Source organism: Diadema setosum, chromosome 10 (assembly GCF_964275005.1).
Source record: "Diadema setosum chromosome 10, eeDiaSeto1, whole genome shotgun sequence".
In the NCBI taxonomy this organism is placed as follows: domain Eukaryota; kingdom Metazoa; phylum Echinodermata; class Echinoidea; order Diadematoida; family Diadematidae; genus Diadema; species Diadema setosum.
The window spans coordinates 4,633,150-4,661,012 of record NC_092694.1 but is presented as its reverse complement, the minus strand read 5'-3'; the positions used below and the strand labels follow the sequence as shown (position 1 = coordinate 4,661,012).

The 27,863-nt window shown below is 36.7% G+C and overlaps 1 protein-coding gene across 1 annotated transcript; it reads right to left on the bottom strand.

Moving 5' to 3' along the window:
• Positions 1-378: 378 nt before the first annotated feature.
• Positions 379-27,657, bottom strand: LOC140234346 (putative defense protein 3). The gene is made up of 6 exons (XM_072314404.1): positions 27,400-27,657; positions 11,018-11,163; positions 10,209-10,297; positions 8,158-8,252; positions 2,295-2,342; positions 379-817 (listed from the first exon to the last, which is right to left on the bottom strand). Exons 1-6 carry the CDS (start codon positions 27,641-27,643, stop codon positions 729-731), a joined length of 711 nt encoding a protein of 236 aa, XP_072170505.1. The 5' UTR covers positions 27,644-27,657; the 3' UTR covers positions 379-728.
• Between the last annotated feature and the right edge of the window lie 206 nt (positions 27,658-27,863).

Sequence of the window (27,863 nt, the reverse complement as noted above, 5' to 3'; positions counted from 1 at the left end):
AGGCACTGGTGTTTATCAACATTTCGCAGTTTGCTATTTGGCCTATATACATGATTGTTTAATATGCTCCCAGAGTCTCTGATATTGTGTGGAAAGAAAGGTGTGAAATATTGCTCTTGAATTGGAATTATCATGAAAGGCTTATAAAAAAAGTGAATATCTATGACGATTTATTCTACTTATCTTATTTAACTATTTATTTATTCTTTATTTTGATGCGTTTCATTTTTTCTTTTAGCTCCACAGCAGAACACGTTTGAGAATGTTTGTACTTTAATTGGAGTGTTTGTGTTTGGGGGGGGGGGGGGGGTTGTTTATTTTAAAGGACACAACCATTTTGCATATTATATCAGTATGTAATTAAGCAAATATTCTTCTTCTTATTGTTCCGCCACAATGATAAGGTGTCTAATTTAGTAATCAGAGTTATTATGCATTGGTATAGCGAAATGATGATGATGTTACAAAGCATGATAGAAGAGGCCACTCATAGCCATTATAAAAACTTTATAAAATGTTCCTATTATTATTATAAACATATTTTCAATATGAATTATCCTCTGTTGATGCGATTTTGTCTCTACACTACATTATAAAGAGACGAACAACGGTACTGTTAGCATGTTCATCAGCATTTTAACTCCTGCGTATATACAGTGATGCATATCGGATATCCTGATACAAATTGCAAGATTTTTTGTTTTTCTATAGCGCTGCTATGCATGTGGTCACCAGAAGAAATTATTCATCACCACTCTCAGAACCATTGCACCACAGAGTGACGTCACAATTAACGTCGTCGAAGAGTTGATGGCGTCTGCGATGGGAACAAGGCAGATGAAAAACAAAACAAAACAGAACAAAATAAAACGTTTGAACTTGTGAACTCTAAAGTGCATGTGAACCAGAATAGAATCATCTAGAAACATTTTCTTAGCTTGCTTTATTCTAATGACAATAAAGATTGGTATAATAATTTACAAATATTTTGAATGCATGTAACCAGAAGGGGATATATGGCTGTGAATGATGGGACCGTGTTCAATTCTTGTGATGGGCCTTTAGTGCTAGTTATTGTTTTTAATATCAAATTGTATTATACATGAAAATGGACATCATACAGAGAAAACGTTAGACAGAAATATTTCCTATCATACATGACATATCATTTCATTTGGCATTGTGTACGAATTTGCTATGTTGCAATGCTCGTTTGAATACTGATTCTTTTAAAGGGGTAAAACGTGTATAGTCTAAGAGGGTGAATGCCGAGTCGATTATAATCAATTTTAAAAACATTAACAGCCCATCAAACTTCGCTGCATGAATTATCATCTCATTATATTAGTAAGTTGGCACCTCTAATGCAACATTAGAATTAGATTGATCTTGGGGAATTTACATTTACACACACACACTGCGCACACACAAAATCAGAAATTGTTTTTATATGGTTTCCCCATTAACAATATTAATATGAAAGTAAGAAATTTATCTTTTGAAATGTATTTCCAGTTTAAGAACCAGTCATAAATGAAGATTAAGAAAAGGGATATACACTAAATATATATATTGTCTTCTCTTTATACCATCACTTCAAAACGCCCATATACCATGGATAGCAGAAATCATGGTGAAAAGAAAGAAAAGGGAAACCTTCGAAATGACCCAATACAGCGTCTATCAAAATCAACACAAGAAAGGAAAAAACAGTCTTTAAGTTCTATCATCAACGAACGCGTATACAGTTCGACCTCGATTATCCGGCCTATCCTTTTATCCGGAAATCTCTATTATCCGGACGCGTTCACGCAGTAAAGGACTTTTTTTTTCATCCAAAAATTGAGAAAAAACAGTGACTTTCATGGATCTATTTCACTAATTTCATAAGATGTGCATGATAGGTTTCTCAATATCTAATGAGGTAAAACATGTATGATTTTCACATATCAAAGATAAGCCTATACTTTAGTTTTGTGAAGCCTGGACTTTGCGCAGGCTAGCATAGATTACACCACCGTTGCGGGGTACGCGTATACCTGCCTAGCTGCCAGTGCACTGGGACGGCAGCTTGGACGGCAGCTATACATTAACATTGTGTCCCCCATATCCGGCCATTTCGCTTATCCGGATGAGCGCCGGTCCCGACATGGCCGGATAATCGAGGTCGAACTGTACCAATATCACTGTACAAGGCAATCATTCGCTACTCGAAATGATTCTACAGACAGCGTTCAACATTTTTACCCTGCACGAAGTTGAGTATGAGCTCGATGTCGACGTCGTATACTTACCACCAGCATCTGTGGTCGCCGGTCTCTCTGTCTGGGTCTCCATTACACCTGTCATTGGAAAGAACAAAAGGGAATATTCATTAAAAAAAAATCATGATTATTCTCAGAATATTTAACCCCAAAGAAGAAACATGTAAATAGACTGCCCCCACCCGAAAAAAAAAAATGCATATATAGTATAGAGTCAAAGAGGAATAGATAAACAGATAAATATAGATATAGAAAGAACAATAAAAGACAAAAGGTCAGCTTTGAGAGATGTTAATGGTGTTAGCGTTCTATAGATTGCAGTCGTGCACGAAGTAGTCTCTGTGTTGTTGATTGGTGGGAACGACAAAGAAAAAAATAACGAATTCGCACGTGACAGAATAAAACAAAAAAAAAATTATCTATAGATTATTACGGACAAACAGTTTTTTTAATATACAAAAAATTATTCTACTATAGTATTTCATTGCAAGAAGCCAGGGAGGTGGACCACCTCCCTGCAAGAAGCGCTAGGAAACTCTACCAATTGCAACTATCAGTCCCTATGCACTTAAAACGAGAGGATCCGATATGACTATATACCACGTGGCACTTGGACGTGCTGATGCTATGTTGGCAGAAAATAATGCCTATATTTTTGGCTGTTTTGTTAGTTTTGTTGTTGTTGTTGTTGTTGTTGTTGTTGTTGTTGTTATTGTTGTCTTGTTTTTTGGGTTGTTTTTTTTTTTTTTTTGTTTTTTTAAGGTGCGTCACAATTTCATCAGCGAAGACGAGTTGAATGGCACAGTACCCATCACAACCTGCGTGGTCGACGCGGTCTCGCTGTTTCAATACCAGCCTCTTGATTTATGTTTACATAACTCTGGATCCAGATTTGCGAATAGGGAGACATTGTGTAGATATATGCTATGGAGCACCCTGATCAGCCGAGCACATTCCCAATATAGGGGTCGATTGAAATGGGATATAATATATTTGAAAACATTAAGGAGACAAAAATTGTTTTTCTAAGGTCGTGTGTCTCCTTGATAAAGCAATTCTGAGCATACGGTGAAATGAAATGTCTCCCATAATATGCCTGATCAATATATATATATATATATATATATATATATATATATATATATATATATATATATATATATATATTTCTTTTCTGTGCACTCCGTATAATAAATATGTTTATTCCAGTGATGACGATGAGTGTCGAACTCGAGGAACTTGTTTGCCTGTATAGTGTTGGACTCACTGGCCTGTTTTGCCTAAAATACCGCACTCGTGGGCCTTGTTTGTCCAGTGTCGGACTCATGGGCCTGTTTTACCTAGTGTCGGATTCATGTGATTTGTTTGCCTGGTTTTGCCTTATCCTAAGGGCTGTATGACTCGTGGGCTCTATGACTCGCGGGCTGTATGATTCGTAGGTGTCGAACTCGTGACGTGCACCCGACACTATATCCATCCTCCAAAGGTATCACCATACTATCTATAGAACACTCGTTGTTTCTCTTTTTAACCACTGCACTTGACGCGAGAAAACAGCCGATACATCTTTATTATAATATTATGGATGTGGTATAATTCTACAGCATAATTCCCTGTGTGGTTGGTTTGTTCATATGGCAAAGCGTGTCATGATTTCGTCTGAGCGAAGCCGAGTTGTACGATGGCAGAGTTACCCACCACTTTCTGTGGTCGACGGTTTCGCTGTCTGAGTCTGTGTCATATCTGTCACTGGAACAAAGAAAAGGGAAAGTAGGTTCTTCATAACTCTATTCGTATAGAAAACAAAATTATGCTTTTGTGAATACCTGATTCGATGCCCAGAATAGGAAATGATATACCGTCGAAAATTGGATGAACACAGTATCACGGTAAACATGGAACTTTGGTGTATGAAAGCATTATTTAAGACCAATACTTGTAAAAAAAAAAAAAAAAAAAAAAAAAAAAAAATGTTTCTATCAGGGATTGCAAAATATCAGATCATGGTATGATCAATACAAAAAAAAAAAGTGACAGCAAGAAATATAGCAATAACGACACAACCCCTGGATGACCTACAGTGACAATGAATGACAATTTGTCACTTCTCATTGTCTATTAGATAGACACTAACCATCTTCCTCCCGCATCTCTGCACTAGCTTTTAGACCATACACTCAAAGGTTGTTGTAGATTTTTTTTTTTTCATGTTATTCAGGTGAATAAATACCCCCAATATACTACTGTACGAGCTGAAATTTTCGCGTACAGATATTTTCGCGATTTGCTACTTGGAGGACATTTTCGCGTGTTGTTGATTTCGCGGTTACGAGGGTCTAACTGAACGTAGTTAATCGCGTGTTGTTATTTTCGCGCGTTGTTATTTTCGCGGTTCGAAGGCGATTCGCGAAATTCGCGAAAATAAAACCACCGCGAAAATTTCAGCTCGTACAGTATACCCTGAGGGAGAGTCATGTCAAGAATAACTTGTTTAATAATCCTCTCTTGTACAATTCCGGAAAGAACACAAAGAGCGTATGAAATGCCTTTTGCAATGAACATTTCGGTACCCGTCTTTTGAAACTTCTGTCCTCATGATCGGGAGCAAACGGGCCACTCTATGAAATCGTCTACGAGTTTAGTTGTCATTGTTGTCGTGATCGTCGTCGTTGTGGTTGTTGATATTTGATGTATTATAAAAGAATACAACAAAACAAAAATAACACTGATGGCAAGAAAAGAACAATAACAACAACTCTTTGTTGTTCTAGGACGACACTAAGAATGACAATAATTTTGTATCGTCTCATTGTCTGCATAGACATTAACCATCATCCGAAGGCATCATTACCCTATAAAACTCTACAGACCACTCTACGATTTTGCTTGTTTGCTTGATCGTTAATTTGATTTGTTGGTTTTGTTGGTGTTGTTGAGACACGAGAAAACGTTAATACTATAATACGGACGTGGAAATTCTGATGGTATGTCGCCAGTATACAATATCCATGATAATATATAATAGTTATGATTGCATACAAAATGTTTATTTATCCTTTTTGGCAAAGTGTGTCGCGATTTCGACTGAGCGAAGCCAAGAAATTCAATGACAGAGTACCCACCACTATCTGTGGTCGACGGTGATGTTGCTGTTTGAGTCTGAATCATATCTGTCATTGGATCATAAGAAAAGGGGAAGTCCTTATCATGATATGATCATGTATATCGACGTCCAGCTATAGACGCAAAGATACTGTAGCTGACAGGGTGATATGTAGATGGGCATACAGACATTGACAGGCGTATGAAATGTTGTGTGTATCGGAGAGCGTGGATGGTGACCGTGAAAAACTGTATGTGTCTATCGATTATCGTGGAACATCATATCATATTAAATGGGTTAGTCAAATACCGGTTAGTGATTGGCTAAACACAGTCACGTGATGGAGGAACATTCGTTATGTTCGCGCATGGGCGAACATTTTTGTATAACCTCCCTCAATTAATAGCATTTCAAATCCCTCGGGTGGAACATTCGGTATGTTCCCTCCCTCGCCAGTCATCATTATTGAAAAAAAAAAAGCAATGATAGTTATAAAAATGTGTAGCAATAAAAAGAGCAATAAAAAAAATAGCCCCTTTAGTTGTTCACGGTGACAAAGCGTGACAATTTCTTTCTTTTATGTAACACGATACAGACCCTATAACCAAGGAGGTAGGCGAGCTCGCCTAGTACCTCCTTGCTATAACCATCCTCGTGATCCGCCAACCCATGCACTGTACATAACCTCTAAGACTAGGGCTGTTTGTGTTTTATTTTTGTTTCTTTTTTTTTGGGGGGGGGGGGTATGGATATGACTGACTTATGATGTTCAGGTGAAACAAACCCCAATACCCTGGCGAAGATTCCCGTTTTGTTTTCCGAGTTTTGTTTTGTTTTGTTTCGTTTTTAAATGTACGCTTGTATTATTTCAAGAAGGGCAGACAGAACAAGTCATAATACCTTTATCATTAAACCTTTTGGTTCCAATCTTTTGAAACTTCTGAGAATCATGCTGTGTTGTTGTTATTATCATTATTATGATTGTTGGTGGTGGTGCGGTGGGGGTGTTTTTTGGCACTAGGAGTTACATCCTCCGCCAGTGCGCTAAAGACTATAATCATCATTCAAATTGTGTATAATCAAAGAGGACGGTATTGTTTCGATACCGTTGTTGTTACTATATTTTCATTATTGATAATGATGATGGTGATAATGATGACAAACCGGACTCTGGGTTTCATGGTCTATTTCATAAGCTGGACATGTACACTCTCTATACTATCATGATTCTTTTTACATTCTATTCGATTATTAAGATATATCTCTGTTCAGAAATGTATTATCACTATGATTTACAATATTTTAGTCTTTTATACAATCATCACGGATAAGGTTAATTCTGATGTAATGTATCTTTGAAAACATTTCCATTTAAATACTTTTGAGAAATTTCATAGGGATATATATTGTTTCCCACAACCTGTTATGTCACGAAAACGTAACAGCAAGTGTGATAGTGCAACCAAGTTATGGACCCTACAGTTGCTATGGAAACAATTACGTCAGAGATTATATCCAAATCATGAGGCATGAAAAGGCAACACATAAGCGATCGACTACCATGGTGCACTTACAGTTTACTGACCATAAAGACAATACAGTAAAGCATTGGGTAAAGGAATATCTTTTCAGGCCTATATAGGGCCTATACTTCATACTGTCTCATTGTCAGGTACTTAATCCACACCGAGCATGATTATGTTTATATAGCAATTTTGTGTTTGCAATATCATCCGTGATCGGCTATTAAGATAAGTAGCAATCGAGTAGCCACTTGAGACAGGCATTAATGAAGTTATTTTTCTTCCTCTTTGCAATTAAGTGCTACAGACGAAGAATCGGCAGTTAATTCAAAAGTTCATCTTGGGATAAAATCACTATACTCTGATGGACGTCAGCAACACACATGAGACCATGGTAGCTGTTTGAGTATGATACAATTACAGTGAGCGCATGAAGAATATTCTCAATCATAATTATGGTGAAGGAAAGAGAAGAGAGAATAGACAGAAAAATGAGATACGAAATAGAAGAGATAAAGAAAGAAAGAGAGAGATAGAGAGAGAGAGAATGATTATGAAGAAAATGAAAAGAAGGTTACATAGCGGTGATATGCATGGGGAAAATGAATATGAACATATTCTGTCATCAAAATAATTATTTCATCACAGCTTTGCAGGCTAGTGATTTTTTTTTTTCATTTTTCTTTTCCGTTGCTTGCTTTCTATTCTATTTTATCAAAATGATTTAAATCATAAATCTCCAGGCACATTATCATGATGGACATGGATTTTTCTACAAATGCCAAAATCATCACAGAATTGTTATAACAAGAATTTGGGAATCGACAGTTTCACCAGCAAGACCACGACAACTGACATAATGTGCCGAATATAACTCTGAAGCTGGTGTCGTACAATGCATCGATGGAACAATAAACTGCCCTAATCGTTCATATTACACTCTATACAGACAGTGCAATGTGCACAAAAAATTCTCTGTCCATAATAATCACGAATTATATTCGTCTATTATCTCCTTTGCGAATGTTTTCTTTTATTGTAATAGATGTGCTGGAAACAGTCATCTCGATATTGTCGGAGCTGTCGTCGAGCAACAAATTAATTAAGAAAACTTGATGATCATGATAGCAGGTAACTTGCACCTTACTCCAACGAGTGATGAGGATGATCTTTCAACGGTACAGAAAAGCCATGATAAATAACTCTATCATATAAATGCTCGAACCCAAACTATGTCCCATTAATACGATACTTCTGTTATTATTACCTGTTGTGTTACTACCCGCGGAGCCGGATGAAATCTCATCGGAATATAGATCTGTCCAGTATTTGTCGCTACTTGGCCCTTGCACAATCGTAGCTCTAAAGCAAAACAAAAAATAAATGAAAGGATATAATCATGTAACAATAAGCACAATGGTATAATGAAACAAATTATGATACATTCACAAAATAATGCATTAGGGTACGACGCATTCATTAAACTTCTGATCTTAAAGGACAAGTTCACCTTCATAGACATGTGGGTTGAGTGAATGGATCAATGTTAGCAGAACACATCAATGAGAGTTTGAGGAAAATCGGACAATCCGTTCAAAAGTTATGAATTTTTGAAGTTTCTGCTCAGTCACGGCTGGCTGAGAAGACTACTATAGCTTGTGATGTCATATGAGTACAACTATGTAAAGAAAGTATAAAGAAAATTCAAGATATTCTAACTTTTCTCACATAATAAAAGAACACTTGACTTCTCTCTTTCTGAAGTCAAGGGGAATAATATTACCCCTAACATAAGTCAGTAACAAGTACAGGAAATGTGCACTTTATTAAAAAAGTCAAGTTTTGTGAAATTCTCTTTTTATTTTCCTTATAGCGTTGTACGCATGTGACATCATACACTGTAGTAGTCTTCTCCTTCAGCAGTGATTGCACAGATATTTTAAAAATTCATAACTTTTGAACGGATTGTCGGATTTTCCCCAAACTTTCACTGATGTATTCTACTAACATTGTTGCCTTCACTCAATCCACATGTATATGAAGGTGAACTTGTCCTTTAAAGACAGACTGGTAGGTGAAGTAGGCCTACTGTGTAACAGCCGTTTGTTTCAGTCAACAACTTCATTATCTATTGGAAGTCTCCAGCTGAAATATCTAAAACTATACCAGCTGTTTATTTCAATCCTTGCTGCTTTTATTTTATTTTACCTATATACGTGATAGTGTTATTTTGAATTTGTCTCATTCTTAACTGCTTGTGCATGGATGTTGTTTTCTTGTTACAATGGTCCATAACAAAAGCATGAAGCTGAAACAAAAAAAAAACAACAACAACAACATGTAAATATATGGTCGCTGGAAATGTCGGTATGAAGTCCGGTGTATACGTCCGTCATTATATCGCATTATTTTCCCAATAAGGCTTTGCACCAGATACATCCCTGGCCTCTTGACAGCGTAAGGCGACAGTTTCATGACTGGTGAGAAACTGAAATAACATGTTTGAAGTTTGATAGCATACAATCCCCGAATGTGCTGAGTGTAAATGCAATCCGTGATCCAATTTTCGTATGGATGGCTGAATGGTATTGTTTCAGAGAACAAAAATTCGGGAATTTCAGCATTTTTTACTTGACTTTTGACGCTTGCTCTTTGACCCCATTATTGTCACAACTTTCTTCAAATTATCTCTAACTGGTACACATCCTATATTCACAACAATACTTTGAGCTATTTTCAAACTATCGGAATATGGTGACATTTTAACATTGTCACTTGAACTTTGACCCCATGACATAAAGATTATCAAGAGAACCATTGTCATGCAGTACATACCTAATAATAGAAATATTATTTGAGCCATTTCCGAGCCATGAAAAAGTAGCTTGACACTTAAGCATCTTCATTTGACCTCTGACCTTTCAGTGAAATTTGACCCCATGGCCCAGAACTTTCCCTATAGAGAATCTTTACATGGAAATACATGTACATATAGGTAAAAGTAGAAACCAACTGAGTTTCATGAAAATAACTTGGTAATAATAATGCTAATTTCAGAATTTGACCTTGACCTTTGACCCTATTTTGGTGCACCCAAATTGATAGCCCCAACTTCGTTGACACACATAGTTTCATTTTTGGATACCTGAAACCGGTTCTTAGGTTACACTGTCTACGAAATTGATGACGGACGGAACGAAAAACGGACAAGCCGAAAATGTATGCCTCAGTCTGGCGACACTTCGTCATGGAGGCATATAAAGAAGATAAAAAATATAGGCAACGAGAGAACAGTATGCCCCGACAGTATCATTTTACCTGAAAGCAATGGTGCCCTCATCGTCAGGAGTTGTCCAAGTTGCTGTGACGCTGGATTTTAAAGCGTTGCTCCTGTGTGACCACGCGCTCTGTCAAATCGAAAAAAAGCACATCATCCAAGATAAACGACCGAATATCATTTTGTAATAACTTTACGACACAATGCTTCTTGAATTTATCGTCTTCAATAATCACGTCATTTCCATAGATATTCAAACATTAATTATTACTGTTTGAATATCTACGAAAATATGTAAATTTTACAAATACTGTATAAGGATCATACAGTCAGCATCACTTTTTGTTTTATGATCCTAAATCTCACTGATTAATTCTAAGATCAAACGTTCTCTTCCTTAAAATACATGTTTCCAAAACTTAAAGACGCAAGTTTACAAGCCAAACTATTTTTCGATTTCTTCCTAAATGCGTCCATCAGTAATATGGGGAGAGTCCAAGGCACTCTCGCACCGGATCTATACCCGGTATTTCATTTTTTTTTTTTTTTTTTTTTTTTTTTTTTTTTTTTTTTTTTTAGGGGGTGGTGTTGCTGCTTATGATTTCCGTAAATAATGTTCTGTATATTGATTCAAAGATTAGAAAGGAAATCAATCTTTCGGATCTCATTAAGCCAGGATAAGTAAGATAAAAGCAGAGAAGGGATCTACAAGAAAACATACGCACAAATCACACACACATCACACACACGCGCGCGCGCGCACACACACTCACACACACAAACACACACCGGAAACAATACAACAAATTTAATAGATGTTTTTAAGAATTTATAAAAACACATGTCTCACCGAAGCACTTCCACCACAGGCGATCACTTTGGTCAATGTGGTGTCTATTGAGCTAAATGAACCCACCGCTGTGGAGCTGTCGGCGCCGCTGTCCCTCCGGCGTGCTTGCAAGAAGAAGCCGATGAAGTTTCCCCCAGAGATGGTGACTGTGGTGACGGAAAGACATGTACACTGTAAAAACATCGGTGTTAGATTTAACACCATGGGTGTTAAATCTAACACCGATCAAACTTCAATACAGGACCACACCCACAGGTTTAGAAAATGCATTGTGACGGTGTTAAAAAGTGTTCGCCTGGCACTTCGTGGTGTTAATTTGACACTGTGGCTGGTGATATTTTTGACACTGCGCTAGAGTTAATTCAATAATGACACCGCATGGTGTTGATTTCATATTGGTGGTGTTAATTTCAATGCTATAACACTCGTCCAGCTTCAATAGGGGACCACAACAACTGGTGTTGTTACTGTGGTGTAAATGTATTTACAGACTTTTTCAAAAATCAAGTACTTTATCGGAAAATTCATCATCGTCTTGCTGAAGTTCAAAATTAACAAGAAGTGCAGTAACTAAGAAACTATTAAAAAAATAATTTCAAATTTTGAAATGATACCCGGAGGTGTTAATCTAACACCATGAATGAGCACCGTAAATTTAACACCAGCTCGGTGTTTCATATTAAACACCGGACTTTTTGCAGTGTACAAAAGAGATAACATTATACAAAGGTACTTCTGTAGCTTTGCTGTATATTAGTCTTTGATTTCAACATCTTCACGATACTATGAGCCATATAAACACTTTTTTATGATAAATGTCGCATAGTTTCTCCTGAAACATTTTCGAGCACACCCAAACTATAAACACTTCAGGACAATGAATAGTCCAGAGTTATTCATGATCGTAATTATGCTGTGTGTATAATGTGCGTGTGTATGTGTGTGTGTGTGTGTGTGTGTGTGTATGTGTGTGTGAGTGTGTGTAATAAATCAGTTTTCATTCATATCATATTCAACAGTTACATTTAACCAAGGAGCTAATAGCTCCTTGATTTAACATCAGCATTACAAGCACTGACAGTAGCAATGTTTGGGTTTCGTTAAAAAAATGTACGTTATGCATTACGTAATATGTGAAATGAAACGAATAATCGATGTTTTAATATTCTGAAGCACTTTAGATAGTAATCATAATTCTATATACAGTCATAATTATTATACATGTAAATGAATATAAAGATTATGTATGTACACATAATAATACATAAAATGATACACGAGTTTTATACTTTCATTGTTTACTCCGTTACAATATACGATAACAGTAGAATATAATAAGAAGAGTTTGTTTGCAAAAACCGATAAGTCCATTTTTGAAGATTTTGAAGTACGGTCTCTGTCATAAAGTATAAAATAATACCTTTTATATGATATATTGGTCACTACATATAAAGGTATATTTTTGAAGTTATGGTCAAAAGAAGCAAAAATTTTCTTATCATTCTCGTTATTTTTCTTGACATTTAATCGCAAATATCTCCATTTGACAAATATGGACTTATCGGATTTTGCAAACAAACGCTTCATATTATTTTCTTAACTCGCGTGATTCTATCTCGAAACAGTCTCAATTTCTGACAGCGAGCTTGATGGATTGCGAGACAAAGCTACAGATCTGTGTCACATTACAAGCATAACGAGGCCAATGCCGAGTCAAGTGGCAAGAGTGAATAAAACGAGCCACATCGAAACCATTACCATTGTTACGATGTTGGTCTATTTCGCCTTGACTATTTTGCATGGGCGTCAATGGTGGTAGCTATCGTGCTGTACAGGTAGAACGGAAAGACGTTACATTGTATTATATTGTGTGTGTGTTTTTTGTTTTGTTTTGTTTTGTTTTTTACGTTGATGTTTGTAATCCCGTATGTTTCTCTTCTCTATTCACGGAAGTCCCTATGACTTGTGCAGGCACGCGTTATTCCGCTCAGGATGAGCGGCCCGTCTTTCATCTCCATATAAGGCATAGGAGAAGTGTATTTTATACCTCATCCAGGGAGCTGGATCTCTTCTTGCTGGCAGCTCCCTGCCTCATTTCAACGACCTAGTTACGGTTCACTTCCAACCACTAATCTTGTTTGGTCTTTTTTAATACCATTTTTAACGCAATGTTTAGACAATAGAACAGATGCAGATAAGCCGAAAAATTGTGCAAAAATTGACTAAAGCATGAAACTTTCACCAGTGTTAGTATACGCTATAGGATTCTACAGGAGTCTGAATTGACCTCTGATGACCTCTAAAGGTCAATGACCTCAAAATTTCAGAAAATTGATATTTTGCGTCATTGATTAATGTTAAACATGGTAATGATCGATGTACTAAAAACTCATTTTTGTTACAGTGGCATTGTCTTCATGTTCCACAGAGCCCTGACAGGTTTCTACCTTTGACCTCTGATGACCTCCAGAGGTCAATGACCTCAAAATATCAGAATATTGATATTTTGCGTCATTGGTAATGATAAACACGGCAATGATGTACTAAAACCTTTTTTTTTTTTTTTTTTTTTTTTTTTTTTACAGTGGAATTGCGTCAATGTTCCACAGGTTCTTGACAGGTTTCTACCCAGTTGACCTCTGATGACCTCCAGAGGTCAATGACCTCAAATTATCAGAATTTTGATATTTGGTGCAACTGGTTGATGATAAACATGATAACGATGTCCTAAAAATTCATTTGTGTTAGAACTGAATCGTTTTGCTATCCCTCAGATCAAAGGATATGATTTACATGTCTCTGCCTTTGACCGCTGAGGATTGTGACAGGTCAATGACTTCAAAATATCAGAATATTGATATTTGATGTATATTTATTGGTTAACTGTATACCTGGTGTGCAATCATGCATCATACTATTAGCATTTATGCTGCAATATAAGTGTCTTCTCATTCCACAGAACATTAGTCATTACCCTGTATATCTAACTTTGACCTCTAAGGACAATGTGAGGTCATATTTTAGAATATCAGAATTTGTGTAGGATTACATAATTGATGTTTGGCTTCATTGGTTTAATCCTAAATGTTTAATCATGTACAAATTTCGCCTTGACGGTATAATCAAAGTATGTATGCATATTCCACAGAGCATTATTTCATGGAGTAACAGGTCTCAGGAATGTGAGCGGTCATTACTTCAGAAATGAAGCTAACGTGTCTTCAGTGATGTCAGTGACCTCAAATATATAGTACTTATGTTTGGTTAGTTATGCAGACTAGCTTGCATGAAATTGTTTGCAACATTATCCAATTTGCACTAGACAAAGCTTGTACGCTTAAAGGGGTGGCTAGTAACTGATCAGTGGCAATCAGTGGGAATGCTGGGGAATGATTGTTCCAATCCTTGTGGGATTCATTTAAGAGTACATTTTATATCTATTATTGTGTGGAAATTATTTGCTTCAGAATGGTCTCATATTCAAGTAATGTGCAGTTTAATGTTTCCAGGTTAGCATGCCTGTACAGTGACGGGGCAATCGAGAAACATTAAACTGCACATTACTTGAATATGAGACCATTCTGAAGCAAATAATTTTCACACAACCATAGATATATAATGTACTCTTATGAATCCCACAAGGATTGGAACAATCATCCTCCAGCATTCCTACTGATTGCCACTGATCAGATACTAGCCATCCCCTTTAAACATGGAAGGTGGGGAGAGGAGTACCATGTTTTGGGTTGATGCTCAATATAGTTTGTGAACATGCATAATATGGCAAAGTCCCTTGAACTGGATGAAAGGGTGAAAGATGCTAACCAGAAAACAGCAGGCCCACCTCATCGGGTGTACATCACAAGTCAACCAACCCAAGAGTCGTACAGCCCATGAGTTACACAGCCCACGAGTCATACATCCCGTGACCTAAACACCAGATTAACAAGGTCCATGAGCTCGACATCAAAATATACATGTAATAGGCCCACAAGCTGTGTGGTCCCTGAGCTCGACACTCGAGGAAAACAAGGCCCACATTACACAAGAGAGCTTAATTTATTCAGTGTATACGTCTCTATTGGAAAAAGAGTGGTCTTTCCAATAGTATGCAAAATAATGACATATTTACAACAATATTGCTGAAATTAAAGATCATAGGTGTTCCGTTCTTTCTGGGCCACCCTGTATATTGTACTGCCGAATTTACATCCCTCAATTTTGAATATATATATATATATATATATATATATATATATATATATATATATTAGATAAATTGAAAGCACATAAATTCAACAAAACAAAAATTCTACATCCAATTAATTTCCAAACTCTCTTCAATCCCAATATATACTTCAAGAGAGTGACAGTTTATATCAGGATAATATTTTTAGCATTTCCCACATGTTGCACTGCTTGACACTGCTTTGTGTATAATGACATGGGAAAAATACATGGAAAAATCAAAATACATGTTTATGTATTTTACGTGAAATCAGTTCCCGTCTGTTGTCTTGGCAGAAATGCATCAGTCTTGCAATGTTGTTGTTAATTATTTTCCCTCTCCAGAAATAGTGAGTATTATGGAACGTGTTAATCAAAGTTGTGATGTCGGAAAATGTGAGGCTACTACAGGTGGCCTTCAATTTGTTTTTCACATTACATTTTGACATGTTTAACAGACTGTAACTCACCAAGATGCCTCTTAAAATGTTTTGAAAAACTTCTGCTTGATTTCACACGAGCGGATGATAATGTCTTTCTCCTATCATCGTGTGTGAAACAAAGTATTGTTTCTCTTCAAAAGATAGCGTGCCAATTAATCTGCAATTACTGTTGGTGCTTAAGACATTCCAACCCACCTCCAGCCTAGACATCCGTAGGCGTTGTGGTGTAGAGCGGGATCTGAACATCTCTCGTCAAGCGAGACTTCTCTTTTCTTTTCTTTTCTTTTCCCCACTAACATTGTGAAACAGTATTGTTTCTCTTCAAAAGATAGCGTGCCAATCTGCACTTACGGTTGGTGCTCTATAGACATTCCAACCCACCTCCCCCTTGAGACATCCGTATAGGCGTTGTGGTGTAGAGCGGGACCTTAACATCTCTCCTGAAGCGAGACTTCTCTTTTCTTTTCTTTTCTTTTCTTTTCCCCACTAAAAAAAAAATAAGTTTAGCAGGAAACATAGAAGCATTCGCACATACTGTTAACATTTCCCATCACATGCTTTTAACATCGGAGTTTTCATGAACACATTTTGCCTGCAGAATGATTACCAAGCACTTTTCAACACAATAGTCATGTTCAAAAGAAACCATTTTGTTCATACATAATTTACTTGACAGAGTGATTTATATTTAATATCAACGTCAACGTACTCGAACAGTTTTTGCTAAAGATATGTCTCAAGACTGCTAACAGTAGAATGATTTGCCCATTAACTAATCAGACTACATCTCTTGAAATGTCATCAAACCTAAATTGAAGTCATTCCTCTTAATATATATATTTATATACATGTATATATATATATATATATATATATATATATATATATATATATATATATATATATATATATATATATAAGGGGGAGGAAGGGTTCGACAAATTACTCAAATACGAATTATTGATGTTTTCCTGGAAAAAAATATGACGTAGAAATCAATCCTATTGAGGTATGTCATTGGAATCGCCAGCGAAATATTTTGTTCATTACTTATAAGAAAATGTCGCATTTGTCACTTGATGCCTTTTGCCAGGGTGGGCGATACAGAATTGACAGATTTGCGAGTGCATTTTACATCGCAATTCTTCCTCAGGGACATGGTGATTCGCACTTCACAATTTCATTTTCAATTTTCCCAAAGAGTACACCTAAACAGGGACGGCAGAATGTGTGTGTGTGTGTATGTGTGTGTTTTCTAAGCGTGGGGCGGGGGGGGGGGGGGCCTCCGGGGCAGTGTTTTGAGTAAGGGTCAATGGTCGATTTTTTAATTGTTTTTTCCGTTTTCGGTATGCACCAGACCAGATTAATAATTAAGGCCTACCAATGCTCTCTAGAGCACCATCTTGATTGTTTACCATCAATGACGCCAAACATCAATATTCTGATACTTTGAGGTCATCGACCTGTCAATGCCATCAGAGATCAAAGGTATACCTGTCTGTGCTCTTTGGAATATATGAAGACAACGTCATTATTGTGTAAGTTCCCTAAAACTCCTTACGACTTTCCCCAAGCTGGCGACCAATTATAGTACAGAGGCGGACAAATATTGGATTGGTCTGTCAGCTTCTTTCTGTACTGGTCGGGGGTTAGGTACTCATACAGACATCAATCATCACCAAAATTCCAATAGAAGAAACTAAATATTGTTCCACAACACCAAATACAAAATGAAGGAGAATGATAAAATATACATAGATAACACCAATGCTACTAATGGCATATTTATTCAATGACTTGCCTTCCTGTAGGTCTGAAACAAAGACTTCATCACAAACAAGTTTCTTTCCTCACAACTTTGAGCATTCCACTCATCACTCAAGTAAGTCTTCACGGCTTTTGAGACCATTTCATATACCGTCTTATTCTATGGGAAAGGGAGGGATTTGGTTAGTAGGGAGAAATGATGTTAGTGGGTGTGGCCACCTATCTCGACATCAGTAATACGGTCAACGAATGAGGTCCTTGTCTTCATGTCATCGTCGATCTCGTCAGTGTGGCTGGGCCGTCCGTTGAGCGGTGTGCTGTCACGCCCTCATTAAACTCTTCGTCACCATCACTGTCCACTTTGTATCAGTCTGACAGGGCGCTTCTACATCTCAGATGACACCAGTTGACTATTTGGAGTTTGTAATTGCACTCCAAATTGGCGTAAACCAAAGTTCTGTCTTATCGTAATGCACAGTTTCTCCTCATGTGCTGCTGCTCGGTGATTCAGTCATGACAGTCAGATCCTCACAACATTCACAGCGAAGGTCGATGGTTCATTCAGCGTCAATAAAGCTTCTTTGTATTGATTGACTTAGAGTGGGGCATGATGTATCAAGGAAGGGGAGCTCCTGACTTCATCTCTGGTCTCCAACTATTCTCAAAGTTCCTTTAACTTCCAAAATACTCTGCAGCCTTTGGTCACTATACGTAGTGTGAAGCCGCCCATTGTGCTTGCCACTCTAACTGATTTCTCGGCTCAAACATGATTTTATAACTACTACTAACGAACTTCCTTTCCCTAAAACATTTCATTGGCTCAATCTCATATTGGGGTGTAGTGTTCTCTAGAAATTAATTCCTTATCGGTCAAATGTTCGATTTGCTCCTCCTATTCGTTTTTGTGAAAACTCAATTTCAATTTCTGATTAACTCGTCTTTGGGTTTCTTCATTTACTTCTTCTCTGTAACCACTGGTATCTATAGACTTTATTGTTTCTTGGATAACAAAATGATAAACCAAATAGATATTAGTGTCCCTGTGACACCCAACGTCATCGTTGTTCTGGGTCGTTGTCCCTGAATTTGTCTTTGAAATTCCTGTCTGACCCACTCCACTAAACAATAAATGCTAAAATAAGAGGGATAAGTTCTTGCAGGAGGGCGACCTTCCAGCTCAGAGGGTCATTTATGTTTGGGGATCAGAGGGCAAAAACATGTCATCACGTCATTCCCAGTAATTTTGTGCGGGGCTTTGGGGATGGAGAGTGCATGGCACTGACCACTAGCGGGGAAAGTAGCCAGTATCAAACTCAAAAATTCCTAAGACCATAGACTTTTCTTGGGAGAGGAGAATTGAAAAAAAAAAAAAAAAGGTAATAGCTGGAAGGAAGATAAACGGTTTCATAAACTCCAAGAAGGGGAAAAGACTGAACATATAATTGACGTCACAGGGTGACTAGGAAAACGAATGCAGTGTTCTGTTTTCTTTTACTCTCTGGAGTATTTCTATTCTATTCTATTCTATTCTATTCTATTCTATTCTATTCTATTCTATTCTATTCTATTCTATTCTATTCTATTCTATTCTATTCTATTCTATTCTTTATTATGTGCTAGTAGCCATCTGGGCTACTATTGTAAAACAGATATCTTTGTTTTGTACATCTTAACCATGTCTATCATTGAATAATGACATTACAGATCAATATTGTGATATTTTGAGGTAATAATATTGATCTCTATAAAAGGTCAACAGAGGTCGAAGGTAGAAAGCTCTTTGGAATATGAAGACAATTTCATTGTAAAACAGATAAAAATAATTATGCTTGTTTTTTTTTTTACATCTTAACAATGTTTATCATTAACTAATGACACCACAGATCAATATTATGATATTTTGAGGTCATTGACCTCTGAAGGTCACCAGAGGTCAAAGGTAGAAACCTGGTCTGTTTTCTTTGAAATATGAAGACAGTTTCATTGCAAAACAGATATGCTTGTTTTGCACATCTTAACCATGTTTATCATTAACTAATAACGGCACAGATCAATATTATGATACTTTGAGGTCATTGACCGCTAAAAGGTAATCAGAGGTCAAAGGTAGAAACCTGTCAATGCCCTGTGGAATCGGAAGATTATAGTTTCTTTGAAGTACAAATATAATGCATATTTAGTGCATCGTAACCATATCTAAGCCTATCATTCACAAATGCCTCCAAACATCAATATTCTGATATTTAAAGTCCATTGACATCTGGAGGTCATCAGAAGTCAAATCAGACTTACCTTCCATCTTAAAATGAATCTTATGGTATGTACTAACACTGGTAAAAGTTTCATGCTTCAGTCAAATTTTGCACAATTCTCATGATTCTAAAGGTAGGGGATACCTTTTACAGACCTCCCAAAATGCAGCAAAACATTAAATATGAACCTCAGGGGACTTGTTTAGGCCACTGCTGAGAAATTTGGAAGTCAACAGTCATCTACAATTTGAATAATGCACAAAACTCAACTACTCATTAGTTCTGTGTGTCAGCCACACTTAAGCATTTTTGTTGCAGTCTTCTGTATTTTTTTATCTATAAACACAAATCTAAAAGTATAAGAGCTGATGTAATAACATATAGAGTGTGTGGCAAGAATGTATATAGAAATGTTTGTAAGTTTTGATGAACTTTCTTCACAAAATATACATGATGGACACACATGCCGTGCATGGGTCTGTAAAGGTAGCCTAGTAATGTACTGGAATTTACGGTGAGCCCCGAAAAAAATTCAATTCAAAATCTAACGGTCAATAAAAGTGTACTAAATGTTACCTTCCACTTTCAATACTTCATGGGAGTTTCTAAAATGATACTCTCTTCAACATACCACTGTATTTATACAACTCTTCATTTAAGGCATGCAAATGGGATTCCTTACCTTTAAGGGCTTTACCGCTCTACTACAAGGAGCTATCACACGCAACGCACATAATTATAGCCTGTCTGAAGTTTCATCACAGGCTTTATCACAAGCATTCATGAGCACTCACAAATAATAGTTATGCATGCATGTGTATGATATTGTACACATGTTTTATATATAAAATGAATGTACGCACAAGGATGTAATAAATGTAAACAAACAATGTGCGTAGAACAATATTATTATCAATGTAGGTAAACGAAAAAGAAATGGAGAACGAATAAACACTGTCTGATTCTGTTTCGCCGTTTTCTGTTATTTCGTCTGTGCTCCCCCCCCCCTCCCATAGAATGATTAAAAAATTGTACTCTATATAGATCTAAAGAGTAAAAGCTTATAACATGTCAATATAACTGGGTTATTGTTGCGAATTAAGACAAAATGCCAATTTCTCCACACAAATCACTGACAATCAAGTTTCTCAGGTTCAGATATACCGTTACAATCCCTGTCGCAATCCTGCGATAAAGACGGATTAAAAGAATCGCATACACACAAACAAGTGACGCAATTATTATCACAGAGTGTGATAGTTTGGTGTTATTCAAACATTCAAAGATTTCATTATCGTTGCCGCTCGACTTACCACGGGACTGACGGGTCACTGCTCTTCATAGGCTAACAATGGAAATGGCAGTCCCAATTTTCTTCAGCTCAATATTATGAAATGCCCACGCATTGTGTTTAGTACATTGTATTTGACAAAAAAAAAAAAAAAAAAAAATCAACGTCCAGGGGATGGTATAATAATTATAGTAGGCCCTACTGGTGGAGATGATGATTGGGCTTTGAACTTTTTGTGAGATCTCAAGAAAATAGTAAAGAGCATAACAATCTGAGAGGAATTAAAAATTTATTTGATGAAAATCGGTTTTTGCTATGACTGCCACATCCAAAAACAAAGCAAAAGCAAAATAATCGTAGTAACAGGTGGGTCCCACAATGATCGCTCTGTGTTAGATATCTCAGCCACTTCAAAATTAATTTCATCAAATAAACTTGAATTCCTCTTGCAATTACATCTTCTTGGTTTCTCATTATCCCACCAAGAATGTATTGAAACCTGAAGTTATATCTCAACCAAAACTATTACTATATCCTTTAACATTGTTTGTAATAATCTCCGTATCTTGTAATTATCGTCAGAACGATTTTAACAAAGAAAAGGCCGGTATTATGCATCAGATAACACTCCAGTAACTGTGACGTATCTTCATATGAGGCACGACAGCAGCGGTTGACAGCAGAGAATATACATAGAGGCAACAGGCGCTCCAATTCCTCACAGCGGCATTCTCACTTGGACTAGTAAGACGCACGCAGCTCGAGGGGAAATTGAATGATTATACTCCAGTATTTAAGTAAACGTATAAGTGAGCAGTGCTGGTATGTGTGCCCCCGTAGTGGTACTCTCCGTCATCATTACGATGGACAATGATAATAATAATAATAATAATATTAATAATAATAATAATATTAATAATAATAATAATATTAATAATAATAATAATATTAATAATAATAATAATATTATTATTATTATTATTATCATTATTATCATCATTACTATCATCATGATATATGTATGATATATATATATATACATATAAGAGAGAGAGAGAGAGAGAAGAAGAAGAAGGAGGAGGAGGAGTATGGAATACGCCATTAGTTCCAACAAGGTTTTTCGTCAGTGTATTATACACTGACGGAGGCCCGAGGCGGGTCGAAAATTTAATAAAAACCTTGCTAGTTGGAACTACAAATGGGGTTGTACTCGAGACTCCTTCTTTACTTATAATGATATTCGAAGTCCAACACATGGAAAATTCATATATTAGCATATACCTGTATGTATGTATATATATATATATATATATATATATATATATATATATACATACATAATTGTTTAGTATTTTTATATACTAGTAGTATTTTCACCTCGTAACAAATCATGATTTTGTAAACAATCTCGTGATTTGGGGATCAGATTTATGAACCCAAACATCAGTCGGACTCCCTAAACCCTAAAAGAAATTAGCAAACTACTAATCGTATATGATTTGTTTTTCAAACGGCCCACAATACCATATAGGCCAATATATTAATTAGTGAAATTCAAAAATGATGCTATACTTATTATTTACAATCGTGATTTTTAGTATCATTACAATGAATATTGTAATGATGAGTATTGATATTTAGAAACATAATTAACATTTTTGACATTTGTATCATTACTATCATCATCATAACAAATTGTGACTATAACAATGATAATAATGCAACTGCTAAAAATAGAGCGATATTGTAGATAGGATAGGGATAATTGTGTTTAAAATGCTGATGATGAACATTGATGTAAAGGGCGTCATGTGACGTTTTTAGTTAAATAAAGTTTAGTGATGAAGAATACTTACGTTCATGATTAGCAATATTGTGTGTTGCCGAAATCGGAGACATGCAGGGACAATAACTTCCGGTATAGCAAGGTTAAATGGAATGTGTCACTGACTTTAATTTGTGACAATCATTAACCAGCGGCGGGGCAATGTTCACACTGCACAAAGCACGACTTTTATTCGTTATTATGTAAGCAATCTATAAATATCTACGAATAGATTGCCTTGTATACTGTACATTGCGGTGTGACACTGATAAAAATAAGAAGGAAGACTTTGGAGACGGACTCATTCTCCTCCTCCTCCTTCTTCTTCCTCTTCAAACAAACAGAAGTGGCAACGTAAAGCTTTGCCTACGAGGGCGGAAACCATTAATTTTGATGAGACATAATTATACAGGTGTATAGTTAAGGTATCACTGAGGCATGCCGGAGCTATTACAAAACAAAACAAAACAAAGAAAATCAAAACAACAACACAATAAACCAATTTTGAGAGTGAGCGATAAAAGAAACAAAAATCAAGAAATCTTTATAGCTAGATAAAAATGATTATTTACATAATGATTATGAATATAGCTATGAAAATTATCCTGAATATTAAATGTCATCAGCATATGAATGGTATTTCAATCAATGCACAGTTCTTCAATGAAAAGATACAACTGGATGGGTATAGGCACTATAAGTGTTGGGAAAACTGGGTTTGTAATTATTTGTCATAGGGTATAAAAGGTTGCATTCCTTTTGGAAATTATCTAGTTCTGGTATACATGCGGGTTTAATTTGCATGTATTAGATAATCAGGATAGCTTTAAAAATAAGCTGTGACTTTCAGGCTTTTTCTATCTCACCAACTATACTCAATATCTGTGCTCATATTCACCCCTGATGGAATGGTATACCTAAATTTCGAAAGTTTGTTATAACTACATGCACTAATCCAAGTGAAAATAATGTCGGTATCCTCGAGAAAATATTGCAGAATACGACGTTGATCTGTCTATGACGTAAATTTGAAAATGCAAATTCATTCTCTCTCTGGGAGGTGTGGAAGGGACAGGGGAGGGAGATCTAAAGAAGACCGCAAGAAGAGAAACTGTGGGAATCGTGTATGGTTTCCATCGTGCATGTATTCTCTTTGGCGAGGATAACCCTAGTTCCAAAATGCATCTCTATGAGTGATCAGGTTACTATGGCAACGAAGGTAACGTTGTCTGCCGTATACAGTGTACCTACACTTTACGTATGAAAGTAAATGCTGAAAGCAATCTTGTTTATTATGCTTGAGAAAGAGTTGTATGTTGCAGACCCGCAGTTTCCTTTTTTTTCCCTGAAAAATGAAAAACCATGACAATAGCATATCAAAGCTATCAACAAAATACCATACTCAATAGGCAATCTCGCTAAGGATATTGATAATGATATCGTACTTTATAACTTAAGCCTTAGGATAATAGATGCATGGGCACTGAATACTTCACGACAGAAATAAAGAAAGTACGTGTTTTATATATCTTAAAAGCTTACATTTGAAAGTCATTTTCTTATAAACTTTCCAGCTATTATTTTGCTTACAGATAGGCCAGTCTATTTTCAGTTTTGTCCCATGCCCCGTGTCCCATTTTAACGTTCGTCACCACTACAATGAGCTTAGTTGCACTGTGAAACATTGTTTATTTATATTGTCTAACTTTTGTATAATGCCGTAAGTTATGTATAGATTATCTTTTTTTTTCCGTCGTTATCTTATTTTTTAAATACCTTTTCAATGTTATACTATATAACTTGTATGCGTTCTGATTGCTTCTTATCTAAGTGTTGTAACTTCCTTTGTGGATACTTGCATTTTTAATAAAATCAAACGCTCACGACCTTGCTGGAAACCAGTAAAAAAGCTGGACTAATATTCGCGAATGAACCCAATCCAAACAAACAAACAAACAAAATAAAAACAAATAAATGACGAATTGCAATGACTACATAAGGGCGAAGCGGAGTCTCTTCTGGTCTCCAAGACATGCACTATTTTTACTTGCAAAGGAATGCCAAGAAAGACAAAAAGAATAAAGCGGAAGTGATCTTCTTGAGGAAAGTATTCTATGAAGCTTATTAGAAAAGGGTACTGAAAATAATCAGCGAGGTGGAATACACACAATGTTAACCTAATCGTTGCAGCACACAGGCATGAGATGAAATGTACGGGAACAATTTACTAAACCGTCTTTTGTATGTCTAGATATTGAAGGGAGTGGGAGTCTTTAAACTCGACATCTGACCCAACAATAATTGGTGTAATTTCATCATATCCGATGGGGCGCGTGGGGGACACCCCCATGCAGCGCCCACAGGCACAGACCCCACGGTGAGAATTTCAACAGACGGAAGAGAAGGAACAGTTGCGGAACAAGGAATTCTATTCGAAAGTTTCCTTCGCCTGACACAACGAACTGTTTGTCAATCACAATAGTCGTGAACGTCCCGTCATTTTCACAGCAGACACATACACTGAACTTAGGGTAATATACGTTATGCCTGATAAGGCACCTGGTCAGATGGATGCAAACGGCAAACGTGAAGTAAAAAGTTGATGAAGTTTTGAGAGTCATTGACAAGAATAACTGATGATTATTAACAAATTTCGCAGATGTATACTATCATGATTGAATGAAAAACATGTTCATCAAGAACATAATAAAAAAAAAATGATCTTTTGTCTCCACAGTTGAATGCAGATTTTTCAAGAGCGGAGATGGCAACAAAATACGATAAGAAGAACTACATCACAGATGGAATAATTACAAGTAGAATCCAATGGGAGATGTAATATATAGTTGTAATGCTATACTGCGACTTGTATTACAACTTTGAAGACGCTGCCGCTACTAATACCCACCCCGTGTATATATGTACAAACATGGAGTAATACTATGAATTGTAGACACTATAAACACCCCTATTCCATGCTTATCCATCACGAGGTAAATCAAATACAAATCACGGACGAGAAATTATTGAATGCTCGAAATGGTATTGATTGCGCTGGCCTCTACAGTTGTAGGTATTGCAAGAGAGGAATAAAGATAGTGGACATTCATCGAAAGATTAGCGTTATCTAAACTGTCATTTATTCCGGTCGTCAGCACTATTCGTATACCAAGTAAAGTACCGATCTCAAAAGCTTGCACATTTAATTGCGTATTTTACTCTCATCCTGGCCAATCAGTGATCATAATTATTATTTACTTTATTCCATGGATACTGCTAATTGTTGTCAAGGGGGAAAACACGAAAAAAAAAAAAAGATGTGTTCACCATCGATTGGCACCCTCATTCGGATGGAAAGAAAAAGAGACAATGATATAGATGTCATTTTCAGATGCTGATTCTGTGCTCCTGCAAGTACCACTCTAAATAAGCAGCATGAAACCTTCATGTAAGGGGAGTAACCATGGCAACATACATGGGGATGCTAGTGCGTCGAGTGCAGAGAAATTGGATTTCGTGCATGTTAATCGTTTTGTTTTGATGCCATACCGAGCACCATGACCGCAGTCAGACTATGATAAACTAGTTATGATTAAGTTGTCATGGTTCTTTCTTGATATACATACAATATGTTGGCAACATACATGAACATTACTTCTAGAGTCATTATCAGATGTAATATCTGATTCCTCACGCAGTTCAAACGAAAGGAGTACAGAATGTATTCCACAACAACGAATTACAGTGTTTTTTTTTTTGTATATTCTGTAGAACATTAACATTCTTGTCACTATTATTGGTAAAACTCCGTATCAGGCAGAGCAGTATTACAAGATCTCCATCCCTGCACTCTAGCAATAGGTTATACACACTTTTGGACTACTCAATCACTATTCTGGGGAAAGGGGGGACAATCCAATATTCGAACCTTATTCCCCTCCCCCTTCCCCAACTCCCCCTCTCCCCTTGCATGCATATTTAATGTGATACTGGTCGGTACTCTGTTATTTCATGGATGCGCACATTTACAAAATGGACATGTTTGTGATAATAATAAGGTTGACGTTCGAGTTTAAAGGGATCGTATAGTTTTGGTTATGACCTAACTCCGGTTTTCTATTAATAACTGTTATTTGGTGAGATAATGAAAAACCTCTTATGAAATGTAAAGGGGCATGTAATTTTAAGAGGAATTCAGCATTTATTTGATAAAAATTGGTTTTGAAATGGCCGAGATATCCAAAACAGAGTGATCCTAATAAAAGGTGGGACCCACCTTTTATTACGATCGCTTTGTTATACTTTGTTTTTGGATGTCTCAGCAACTCCAAAACCGATTTTCATCAAATAAACTTTGAATTCCTCTTGGAATAGTATCCTCTGTACTATTTCATAGGTGGTTTCTTGGTATCTCGCATAAAGTTAAAAGCCTAACCCTCATCTCCACCTTAATTCTGTCCCATCCCTTTAATAACGAGATTATGTAAACTGTAAAATTCGGATCGCGGAAGTCACAATTAATGGAGCGTTTCATGGCGGTCGTGTGCGTCTCTTTCCGCACAATATAACATGCTTACCTTCGATCTCGTCGCCAGCAGCGTATGAGGACTTGCTGGTCGTGATGGTGTACGGGGCGATACCGGTCACCGTGCTCGTGCCATGTCCAGTGGGTCGCATGCTACTACAACTCGTCAGCGGTGGGCCAGAGGGGTAGGCGTCGACAACGACCACGACCGCAGCTACTATCATCAACACCGTCATCGACAAGGCACTCGTCCTCGACGACATCACTGTGCCGTGGTTACCTGAATGGAGCATCATTATAGGACTGTCAGACTGTCTGATTTGTAGTGCGTGAGGTGCGTCTCCTTTGATATCGTCGAATGCTTTTCTCTGGGGTTCTGAGTGTATGCGCAGGGTTCTCTCACTCTCTGGCCTGCCCGTCGTTCAGTCCCATGAAGGCTGAAAAACAGCGAGGACACCGCGGCAGCTGGCTGAGAAAAAAAGTAAGATGATCTAATTCGGCATAATCATATTATGG